General features: G+C 34.5%; 1 protein-coding gene across 1 annotated transcript; it reads left to right on the top strand.

Annotated features, from left to right (window-relative positions):
* Positions 1 to 9327: 9327 nt before the first annotated feature.
* Positions 9328 to 11991, top strand: LOC138310946 (uncharacterized). Its single transcript, XM_069252313.1, has 2 exons — positions 9328 to 9381; positions 10259 to 11991. The coding sequence occupies exon 2, from the start codon at positions 10265 to 10267 to the stop codon at positions 11192 to 11194; it is 930 nt and encodes a 309-aa protein (XP_069108414.1). The 5' UTR covers positions 9328 to 9381; positions 10259 to 10264; the 3' UTR covers positions 11195 to 11991.
* The last annotated feature ends 1293 nt before the right edge of the window (positions 11992 to 13284 follow it).

The following is a 13284-nucleotide window of genomic DNA, read 5'->3' as shown; positions in this document are numbered from 1 at the left end:
TTCTCTTTATTTCGCTGTCTTCGAGACATCATGAAAATCGGGTTGCTCTTTCAATAATTACAGCACTACATTGACTACACGTTTATGGTTATAAGTACGTCCTGGCTCCATGTTAATCGGGTATTCGGACCTTGCGTAAATATTACTAACACAAGAATTGCAAACTGTACTGATTTAGATTCGTGATATTTACTTACTCGTGTTTGACAAACGCTTCGACAAATAGCTCAATGTTTTCACACATTTTTTTATGTTTGATGATTCATGCTTACATGTTTTAAGATAAAAAATGGTACAAATGTAAAATGTAGTTTCACTTATATGGCGTCCCAATTAGAGTTCAGTATATGTTAACACTGAAAATACTAATTAGATTAATAATATATATATAACTATTGAAAATATGAATTACAGTTGATAATATACATTTGTAAATATTGAAATATTAAAGATGCTCCACCGCCGACAGAGCATAAATGATATTCATCAATTGAACAATAATTGGTGTTTAATCATGTATATATATATCTAATTAACACAAAAATAATATAAAATAATTTATTTTACTTTTTGTGCATGGGCAATCATTACTTCATTCCATATAGGATATAGTGCAACGGAATTTTTTCGGGATGCAATTAATTATTTTATTATATTTTTAACTTTAAATAAAAATAGAAGCTCAAACATTTCAATGGTGGTAATGGTGTAAAGTTAGTCACTTTTGTAACTGAAGAAAAATACTAAATCGTCTGCTCCTGTTTTTGATAGTGGAAAAAATACCATTTGTCAGCGGTGGAGCATCATTAAATCATCAACATTGAAAATTCTACATACAATTGCTATTATTTACAGACATTGAATATATATATATATATAAATTAAGATATTGATTCCATCTGATTACATTAAAACATTTTGAATTATTATTTCATTTAATATTACCTATATACATAAAAATCGTGTTGCCATTAATTATATATTTATATTAGCATTTTTTAAAAATTATATTATGATTCAGACGACATGTATGGAGGGTATATCTATGGTATCAATATTGTATCCCGTGATATAATTGACACTTTTATGAAGCTTGATTTGTCATTTTATATAGCTGTGGTGTAAATATGGTACATTTTACATGTTCGACCACATGACTTTTATTCAGTTTGTTGTAAGTATAATGTGACCCATAGAGTGTGTTGCTTGGTGTCTTTGGCGGCAAGCTTCAGTGATATAGCACTATAAAAGGGCAAGAGTTCCACTATACAAGAAAACACACCATGAATATGCCACAGTCTCTCAAAACACACACTTGCCCTTCATATACGCAACACAGCGTATACACGGGAGGCGGTCCTTCCATGACCCTGGCTGTTGATTGGACGTTAATTAATCAAACAGACAAACAAATAATATTGGAAAAAAATAAGGCCATTATTATTATAAAAGAAAATAACCGAGAAATACGGGTGTAGATCCCGCTGAAGGAAATGGCTCTACACGATACGTGAATATAACCAATATATATCTTATTTTATATAAATGAGATAGGTCCGACCCCGAGGAGCGGGGCCCCAAAGGGGCAAATTTTCTTGATTTTATGCTTTACAATCCTACTCCTCCTTCATCCTTGGATGGATTTCATCCATATTTGATGTGAAACATCATTGAGGAAGGACAATCACATTTTATATAAATGAGATAGGTCCGACCCCTAAGGGAAGAGGGGCGGGGTCCCAAAAGGGCAAATTTTCTTAATTTAAGCTTTAAAATCCTACTCCTCCTGCATCCTTGGGTGAATTTCATCTATATTTGGCGGAAAACATCATTGGGGAAGGGATATCATATTTTTAATTAATGAGCCTGCTCCGACCCCTAGGGGCTGAGGGGTGGGGCCTTAAAAGGGCAAATTTTCTTAATTTAAGCTTTAAAATCCTACTCCTCCTTCATCCTTGGATGGATTTCATCCGTATTTGGTGTATGAAACATCATTGGCAAAGGGCAATCATATTTTATATAAATGAGCTTACTTGACCCCCTAGGGACTGAGGAGTGGGACCCCAAAGGGGGAATTTTGGTGTAAAACATCATTTGGTAAGGACAATCATATTTTATATGAACGAGTTAGGTCTGACCACTGGGGACAGAGGGATGGAGCTCAGAAGGGGAAAAATGAAATCAAATTTGGCTTTAAAATCATACTACTCCTTAACCCTTGAGTGGCTTTTTTTCCATATTTGGTGTAAAACATCATTAGGGAAGGACAATCATATTTTATATAGATATTTTGGTAATCCAAATAGCCACTGCCCCACTTCATGTTTTCAGGTTTCGGTCTCCGATCTCACTGAAAATGGGTCTATAGGGGTTTTAAGGGATGGCAAACAACATGCAAACATGGGGATGGAACGGCGGGAGTCCAAAATGGGAGATTTGCTGAAATTCGGCTTTAAAATCTAAAATCTTACTCCTCCTTAATCCTTGAATGGGTTACAATTATATATGGATGACGGGCTTTTTTAGATACAATCACGACTTGTATTTTGTCCTTGAAATGGTCGCATGACTTGTAATTTGGTCCTAAAGTTGTCGAAGTTGTAAAACACAAAACAAACAAACAAAATTAAAGAAGTGAAGGAAACAGTGGACGGCTTTGGGGTTTTTTCTAGCGCATATCAGATAAATTAATACCAGGCTATTTACTCCCAGGTTAAGTGTATACTTTTATCTGCGGTGTAACAATGGATTTTAGAGTATCGGTGTAATTATCCAGTTCATGATCAGCCGGCCGTCGTCTATGATGGCTCATATGACCATCATTCAGCACAAATTGTAAGTGTGGAATGTTCATGTACAATTTTCCAGTTTTGACATTATATACATAAACTCTGACCATTCTATATTGATATTGGATTTTCGTTATTCATATTGTACCGTTGAGTGTAAGTTACCTTTTACGGCCTAATACATGGGAGACCGTCCTTACACGACCCTGGCTGTTAATAGACGTTAAAATATGCACTGTATTTAAACTCTTTGTTTGTAGCATATAGTTCTACAATAAATAAAATGTTGTTGCTTTAAAAATATTTAATACTAAGCTTTGATTTTTTTTTTTTTTCATTTTTATATTTTTTTTCAATTATTCATTGCATTGTCAATTAAGGGAATATATAACCATCATACCTAGATTAAAATCAAGCAAAAGCTGGGGATCACAAAGGAATTAACAGATACTATAAATGTCTTTTTTATATATTTTTTCTCTATTTTTTGCATAATTTACAAATTTGTATTTATATATACATGGGAGATCAATATAGATATCACAGGACATATGTACATTACATTTCTACCACAAGAAAAAAATTTATCAGTATGGTGAAAAAAAGTTTGATATCTTTTGGTGATGATGAATCTACGGAATTACTATATTTGGTAAATTTTGTGAAAATTGTATGTACTTGTACGGTTATTATGAACAACTTATAGTAATAATGATATTGGTACTAACAAACTGGCAAACAAACATACTGACTACACACATGAAAAGGAACCCATATGTATAAGTAAACGTGGACAACATATCGATTAGCAAAGCTAGTGATGTCACATAAACTAAAAACTAGAATCAATATGACAACACAATACGAAACACATGCATATAGATGGAGAAATCATGAACTGAAAATGGTTTGCCAGTCTTCCCATAGCTTGTTAGGAAGTGATCAAATCTTATAGTTTTGTACAATTGTTTTTTCAACATTAAATCGATATGTTAAAGTCATTAAAAGTAAGCTTATTACCTTTTCTGGAAGAAACATTGACAGCGTATTTTGTATGAAGTGTCAGAAAACTTAGAGGAAAGTAAGTTTGATAATTGTTTGTTTTCCCAAATTAGATCTAGATCTACATTTTTATGATTGTATTTTAAATCCATTTAATAAAATGCTACCAAAGAGTTAATTTCATCACAATTGCGAAATAAATTAACGATAATTTCTGTTTCTATTTTACATCAATTACATTTGTTGTAATTCTTTACTCCAATGTTTTAAGTACATATTTAGGGGATTTGTTTTAGTGTTTTACACATGCATACAGTACATACATAATGCAATAATTGTGTCTCTTTAAACCGTAAATATATAATATACTGCACAGACATGTATACATACTGATATACATGGAGATACAGGTAAACCTGCATTATGTTTTATGTGCATGTAAGTACGGAGAAAAAAATCAAACTATAGATAAGTCAAGATAATGGACAATTCGGGGTCCGAGAATTATTCATTATCTTGACTAATCTACAGTTTAAAATGTTTCTCTTACTTAAACCATATCATTATGATATATAGTGCTAACTACGGCTATTGTCTAACAAATCTGCAGAATATTTCAAGTAAATTTCAGGCGACGAGATAGTTTCAAAAAGCTGTCAGAATTATTTTCGTGAACTTAGTCATTTCCCCCTAAGAGCACAATAAAGCTCATTTGTATTTGTATACTTGAAAGAAATGTCGTTCTCAGTCAAGAATCAGCAATTTGATTAGCCATTTTCAAATGTCATAAAAAACTTGAATCCTAATGGGATGTTTTCATATCCTTTTATCAAACAAAATGATCATAATAAACTTGATTTATTGAGGATGGATTAACATGGTAAGCCAAAGGCTTATCTTCCACATGATCTTCATGTTTGTAAAACACAAAATTATTGGTTATTTAAGATAACAGACAAATTAAGCAAACTTAACAATCACAAAATGAATGTCACAAAAAATATACTTAAAATTATCACAGGATGCATAAAAATCATGCATAGTTATTCCGTAATTTAAAAGCATATGTCTTGTATACATATATGATAATATAGCAAATAATAAAAAATAAATAGTGGTGTGCTAATATAGCATAACTTAAAAGAAGTATGAAGAGTAAGGAATTCAAATGAGAAGCTCAGATAGAAGAAAAATACTCAGACTTTACAATAAAATATAATACTGGTCTGTGATTTAGAGATATACAGTACTGAACAGGATTTCGTTGGATAGCTTTGAATTTTCCTCATGTCATTTGGTACATGATTCCAATCATTGATGCGGTTAACAAGGAATTGCTTAGAATAAAGTACAGTGTGTGTATAGACAGTTTGAATCTGTTATTTCTACTATGACTGTCTCGTACAAGATTCGGGTACATTCTGGTTAAAGCATGTATGTAAACATACGAAGTCTTTAGAATTTGAAATATTGGTCTAAGGTATTTAAAGATGTAAAACATGTCATGAGATGGTGTATCAAATGATACAACTTCAATAAGCCTAGCTGTCTCTTCTGGGACTTGATAAGCTTATCCATCAAATTTAAGTTACATCCTCACCATACTGTACTACAATTTTAAAATGTGGAAACACACATGAGTTAAAATATCAGTTTACCTAATCTTTGTCTTATTTTAGGTAAAATAACTGTGACATGATTTACAAATGAAAGCCCATCATCTATGTCAATACCGAGTGGTTCACCACATCTTCAGTCTTTCTTTATGAGATGGTAAAATAACTGTGACATGATTTACCCATAAAAGCCCATCATCCTTGTCATTACTAAGTGGTTCACCACATCTTCAGTCTTTCTTTATGAGATGTATTTCTCGTTATTTCGATGAATATGCTGCTCGGTTTTGAATGTTATTTAGTGCGGCGGCGCGTTGTTCGGTATGCACCAATATTGCACAGTAAGACAACATAAGACACAGGATGCAATAAAAGTAATAAGCACCCTTAAGTCTGTACCGGTTGACGTCACGAGCTCCTTCACTGCAAGTTTTAAATCCATATATTCGTCGAACAAGTGTACAAAGTGGGGTTTCGGGGGATGCCGAATGCAATGGTGGTGGCGGCGATTTAATTTGTTAGGAAAAAAAATGTCTCAGATTTTTCAGTAGTTCTATTTGCTGTCCTTAGAGGTGCTACACGGATGAGGGATATTTTTGTCTATTAAGAGACACGAGGAGAAGGATTAGTATTTTTATTAGTACGAGCGTACTATTATTAGAGCGAGCGTTTCGCACTATGTTTTGCTTGTCTGATGTAGAGTCTGTACATTCGCTATGCGCAGATTCCAACTGTGCATGCGATACCGAAAGTCAGTATCTTATACCGTTTAATAGATTCCGCTATGATTTAGTGACACCAAACATTCAAAAACATATATATTAAGATATACTTGTCAGCGATAATCTACTATAAATTAACAACAGTAACATTATACAGTGCTAAACGCATTTGTTTTGTGTAAACTTCAAGAAGCGTATCATACAAAGTCTTGCATCGGTCATTATATTAAGTATCTGATCGACTTTGGGAACTTCCGGAACAATACAATGTGATTCATGTTTATATAGTCAATGAAGGAAAGTGACGGATAACTTTTAGTACCGTCCACATATTTTATTTATTTCACATTATCCTAGGTTCTAGATGTACGTTGCACAATCGCTTACTAAACCCTGTGATTAAAGACCGCATTTGCTGCAGTTCTAATTCATATTTATAAATTTACACACCTTTACGTAAGAGAATCAGAATAAAAAAATACATCATAAAATATCAGTCTAAGCTCTAGATCTGATGTACCCAAGAAAGGTGTTCAAACATTGCACAGGTGAATCACTACGTGTACAGAGACTGGACGGTGTTCTACCGGACGACTGTTTTGAGAAGCGAAACAAGTGTATCGTATCCATATCGTTATGATAATAAACACACTTTTATGTAACAACGAACTTCAAAGTAATTTCACATTTAAAGTTCTGATGAAGTTAAGGAAAGTATTTATTACAATGCTGCAGAGGATGATTTCATACCGGAAATTAAGGTTAGGAAGTCTTAAGCGAGCACTCATTGTCTAACAGACATATTTCTAGTTCTTCAATAATATAAGCTACTTGCTTTACAGTAATACAATCATTTATAAGTTTGAGCTTTTGATTTCACTTTAGATTAAACATATTTAAAACAATTAACTGCAGTATGTGGATGTCTTTGTCTATGCCAAGTCGGCGGTAAAACATGTTTAGACTAAGAAATATATTATAATTACAACACACCGCATACATGGGAGGCCGTCCTTACGTGACTATAGCTGTTAAAAGGACGTTAATTAATCAAACAAACAAAATATTATATTTTTGTAGTCATTAAGTATGCACGATGTTAAATCAGCGATGTATTTAATATGTTTATTGTGCACTATCCCATTCTTAGCATTAATTAGCATTGTTTATCAAACAAACAAAAAACAAACAATTAGCATTGTGCCTTTATATTTTAATAATATATCTATTATATTGTATATCGCCTAACTGCTCCCTTCAGTATTGTAATTATTATATCAAACCAAGTCTGAAATTGGCAGGAATGACATTGACCTGATAATCATACACACGCAAATGATAATCATCAACACGAGTATGGACACGTGTTGGCGTGATGTGTGGATTGAATGATCAACCAGGCTGTTCCCCTTGTTTTTACCATTTAAAATGTAACATACCGTAATCAATGAAGCATACCATTGTCTCCACTATCCTGCCTTTTTAAGATTTTGTGTCGTTTATTTAAGGAATTTACAGATCTTTTGTGGTGTGATGTCAGATGTTAAATTTGTGTTCCGTTAGTTGAAGTTTTGGTAGTGTCTCAACTCCACGTTAATCATTTGTTATTGCAAGACGTCTGATAAATGTTATTTTACAACTGTGTAATTGAGAAAAAATGCGGAGTGAGAGAGTATGGCTTCAGGATGAAAGACCTTGTTCCGCAAATTCTGTCTTAGACTATTAATCTTTTCTTATGTGATCATTTTGTCGAGTTAAAGCAAATTAAACATCGGGATTGGAAAAAAACTATTTTAATTTTTGTTTGATTGTTTAACGCCATATTAACAACGAGGTTCATATCAGTAACGGTCTCCCATCTATGCGGTGTGTTGCGTGTGTGAGGTGCAGTTGAACTGTTGTCATCTTTAGTTAAGCGACTTAAGCGCGAGATGTAGCAACATGAAAAGGGGCAACGTTTCCATTATTGAAAAGTAAAACAACAGCCTCCAGATACCTACAAACATTCACCCATAACACATTGGAAACACGCATTGGAAGCATGCTTTGGCAGCTGAGTGAGAGAGATCACGTCGAATGACATCGACCAGTCTTTTTAACATATGCAATATAATTTATATTTATGTATAACAATGACATTTCTCCTTAATCACAAAGCTCTGAATAGAGTCAATTAAGACGTTACCGTCACAGGTGTTTGAATAGCTTACTTCATACAGCCATTTACAGGTAAAATAAAAGTATTTGGGGAACTCGTCTCAATGAGCAAATGTTTTGCTTAAATCAAATATAGCAATATTAACATTGAGTTGATCTTGTTATTTTTCAGTTTAACTGAACGTGGTTGATATAATAATGTCTTCTGTCTTTGTAAATACATAGTCGTGAGCTACATGACAATGAATTTATTGAAAGGTATATACCAAAACCCAACTTAATATTATAAACTGTGAATGTAAAACGATATGATAATTTTGTAGAGATTAGCGCCAATGCTGCACTGCATGTCGTGCCAATTACTTCCCGGTTGTTGACTACAACTGCGCAAGGCGACTTATCCCCATTGGTGGAGTTCATAGAAATTTTTACATGTGTGTAGTGTTGTAACCTCAGTTTAGGTTGTTGATATATAATTTCTATTGCCATCATTCTTTTTAGGATTTTTTTTTTATTTTTGTGACGCAAATGTAGATTGCCTTTAAAGCGACAACTTGTAAAATGATTGTAGCATGACAATACATACTTGTATAGCTGAAACAGCCATTACAATTACTGGTTTTCCTGTTAATCGGGTTTTGTGTGTTGCTTGGTGTTTTAGGCGGCATGTTTTAGTTTCAGTAATAAGGCACTAAAAAACAAAATTACAATATACAAGAAGACACAACAAGGATATAGTGCAGTCTCCCAAAACAAGCACTTCACTCACGTAAGACACCACATCCACAATGATCACAAGGATGTCAATCATTATCTGTCAATAGGACGTAAATATGATAAACCAAATATATTTGTATAACCCACCTACGTGCAATAACTAACCCAAAACTAGTTAACACATTCAAATTAAAAGTAACTTGAAACCCCTTGGGTGTACATTGACAAACGCACATATACATTTGACCTCAGACGTGATACGAGAGAGGTTTCACAAACAATATCCTACTTAAAACCCCGTCAGTGCGATGATGCGTGTTGTGTATTTCAGAGGAAATAAGAACACTGCAATTTACAAATTCAACAAATGTTTGTCCTGTAAGCACTTCCGGTGAAATTTACTTAATATACATGCTCATCTGTAACGTTGTTTGACACACTCGAGGAGTTCCGAATAACATATTTTCATAAATACAAACTTTAATGTGTATGCTATTTGATGTGTTGTTATGTTTCCTGTTTGATTTGAGAAAAAAGCTTCCAAGATATCCTTGCTATGTATAACATATAATAATCACACTTACTGAAGTCTTGGCCCTGCAGGTAGGGCGTTAGAATTGTACCTGCTGCCCCTATTGCATGATCGTAAAAGGCGACTAAATTTAGGATCTTATCTTTTCTCTTCTTCCTAACTGACTTTATCTTTCCTAATGCCTCCCTTGGCATCGCCTCACTTTTGGCCTTGAGTTGAGCGTTCGCCCCTGTGAGGAAGGCTCTGTGTTCTGTCCCCTGGCCGAGACACACCAAAGTCTATAAAAGTGGTAGTTTCTGCTCCTGCTTAGCGCTCAGCATACAGGGAGTGGGACGACTGGTTCGCCCGTTGTCAGTATAATGTGACCGGGTGGGGTGTGTTGCTTGGTGTCTTCGGCGGCATGCTTCAGTGATATAGCACTATAAAAAGGGCAACAGTTCCACTATACAAGAAGACACAACATGAATATACCGCAGTCTCCCGAAACGCGCACCTCGCACAACATACACGCAACACACCGCATACATGGGAGGCCGTCCTTACATGACCATAGCTGTTAATAGGACGTTAATAAATCAAACAAACAAACAAACAAATAATGAAGTCTCTGAAAGTAAATTAAGTAAACAAACAAACAAACAAATTAAGATATAAACGGGAAAAAATTAACATTTAGTTATTTGTTGTGTTGTTATATAATATATGTTTTCTTTTTATTTTCAGAAAAAAATGAAAACTTCCAAATTATCCTTGCTGTTGATAATAGCTTTCACCCTGGGATGGATGTGTCAGTATATTTCTTTGCCATTGATTGACCTCCACATGATCCCTGAACCAGTCGTTTTTAACGGAGCCGGTAACATGATAAGCGAGGACGTATTCGATGATGACTCTCCTGGTTCGACGTTTGTCTCCACTTCCCGATATCCAGTTCGTTCCTGTGAAACAAACAACACATACGTAGACTTCAGTAGTGTTTTAACAGCAGAGCAGCACGTCCGTGTTAACAATTGTGTGTCGACTTATAAACAGGACTTTGAGGACGGGCTAGTAAAGGCCAGAGCTAACCAGGAATTAAGATGGTCCATTCACTCCTATCTAAACAACAACAGTTTTATGATTGAGGCAGGAGGACACAAAGGGCTCGACGTCAGTGAGTTCAATTCCAGGTATCACCCAGGGACCTATATTGTCCTAGAGCCCGTTACGCAATTCTATAATGTGCTTAAAGATAAATTCAAATCATCTCCTAACGTGGTTATCTATAAGTTCGGGGTCGATGTGACGGATGGAGTATTTTATGTCAACGAAGACAATAATGATGGCGCGAATATATTTGCAAAGAAACATTCTGGTAAAGAAACATTGACAGCAGCGAAAATAGTGAAAGTGTCTAGGTTTTTTGAAAAGTTGTACATAATGAAGCGAGATGTTGATTTAATAACGTTGAATTGTGAAGGCTGTGAGTTTGCTATACTGGACCTTCTCCTATCGACAGACTACGTACATCATTTCCGGAATATTCAGTTCCAGCCTCATAACCTGCCATCACTGTGCTATCCTATCAAACGGTTCTGTTGGTACCAGGAACTTCTACAACTAACACATCAACAAAAGTTTCAGTTTAAATTTGTATGGGAAAGTTGGAGCCGAAAATAGTAATTATTTTTACCTTAAGACAAAAGTCGTTTTAAATGAAATCTCATCATGTGTGGAAAAAAACTGAAATTTTTACTTGTAGTTAAATGTCTTTTTAAATACCAATAAACTCATATCATCATGTATGGACAATAATAAAATCTTGGAACAAAGTATTTATACTAAATATATTTACATTTGCCCCGATATAGTCAAATAGAGGGGTAGTTGCGTTCAAATCAGCGTAATCGCAATGACGTATGAATACAAACCAATAGCATGATCGGACTACCTCTAATTTACGCTGATAAGATTTTGCATCATATGATAGTCTTACAAAATTTTAAATGCGTAGTTTACATTTTACCTTTTCACAGATTTGCTTTGAATTCATTATAAAATAAACGACGATTTCCTTCTTATATTGGTCTTAAGACTGTCCCTTAGGCGGCACAGACAATATCATGCTCGCATCACTACTCTTTTAACCATATACATAGTCATTCCCCTTCGGTTTAATATCTCCATTGTTTTCGAAATGGACATTGTTGATAACATTTTTTTTAAATACTTGAAATGTGACATTGTTATAACCGTAGTTACCCAACTTAGCAAAGTTTTTGTTGACGAAATTCAAAATAACAAAGAGTTGCTATTTGATTTAATTAAACATGTATTTGACAATAAAACAGAATATTTTTTGTGTTCAAGCATTGTAACCAATCGGGGGCTTTCCTCAAGAATTGTACATCAGTATACGTGTACGGTCTCTCCTCTCATCTAAATATCCAGGACATCTGATTGAAGAACAATTTTGCAAGCTTCTTAACGAACAATAAGTTAAAAGATCACGTACAGGTTCCCAGAAAATAACGTTACATGTATCCGAAACAGTAGCATTATCATTCGTCTATCAAGAACAACATGAAAGATATTCCTATGAATAATATCATCTGATGTGTATAGCGTTCCTAGACCATCCATGAAAAATTCAGCAGCCCTTCTTATAGTGCTACATCACTGAATCATGCTGCCGAAGACACAACACAACACATTCCACTCGGTCACATTATACTGACAGCGGAAGAAGCAGTCGTCCTCTATCCTGAATGCTGAACGCTAAGCAAGAGTAAAAACTACCACTTTTATCGACTATTATGAGTCTCGGCCAGAGGAGAGAACTTTGGTCCACCGGGATATCCTTATATACAAGCTTATACATTGTACAATCATTGTTATATGTGGCGTGATTTTCATACTCACGAATCAAGAAGAGCTTTCAATGTATATTTTGAGAATAATAATACTTACATTAAATAGGGTTTAATTTTAGAAAGTCTACAGTTAAGTGAAAAGACCACACACGGTTAAACCAAGAAGCCAGTGTGTGATCTAACGTTTCATTTTATATTTTTATGGTATAATATCAATAATTACGAAGCGACTTCAGATATGTTTTGGTATGAAGAAACGTAATGCTCAAAAACGAACTATTACAGTACATAAATGCTATGTTCTTGCAAATGCATGTAAATAATCACACATGTTTGTTCGTGCGTTCGAATGATTTTCACAGCTTTATTCAACAAAATGTATTGTTTTCAATAGATTACTGACGTAAAATAGGATTTTAAAATTTCACTCGGGTAAAGCACACATAATATAATCAATGTGATTCGGCATGTTCACACAACATACATGCAATTTATTTACATAGTATTAAATCCCAAGGGTCATATTATGCATCTATGGCCCCCGTGGCAGTGTGATATGTAGGCTTATTTACTCGATGATGTGTCATTACCCGAGAGCTTGTTTATTATACCTACAATTCACGATTCGCTACTCTGGGTTAAATAATAAGTGCGATGAGTAAAAAGTGACGTTAAACTTTTCGTCCGTCATTGTACAATCGGAAGGGAAGATAACTCCATGTGAAAGACCATAGGAGCACGCGCCCTAGGGACATACGATGTCTTATTTCACTGTCATGTGATGTGTTTCATGAGATAAACATGAGATATGAAAGTATTTATGATTGTTATTCCCTAATATGTCAATATCGTGGTTGCCCTGGGTCATCGTAATAAGGACCCCACATCGAGATGCGG

The sequence above is a fragment of the Argopecten irradians genome, chromosome 16 (genome assembly GCF_041381155.1).
Source record: "Argopecten irradians isolate NY chromosome 16, Ai_NY, whole genome shotgun sequence".
In the NCBI taxonomy this organism is placed as follows: domain Eukaryota; kingdom Metazoa; phylum Mollusca; class Bivalvia; order Pectinida; family Pectinidae; genus Argopecten; species Argopecten irradians.
Note: the sequence above shows the minus strand (reverse complement) of the source record. Positions and strands in the feature narration are given on the sequence as shown.

Coding starts and splice junctions, on each gene's coding strand:
- LOC138310946 (XM_069252313.1), top strand. CDS start 10,265: ATGAAAACTTCCAAATTATCCTTGCTGTTGATAATAGCTTTCACCCTG.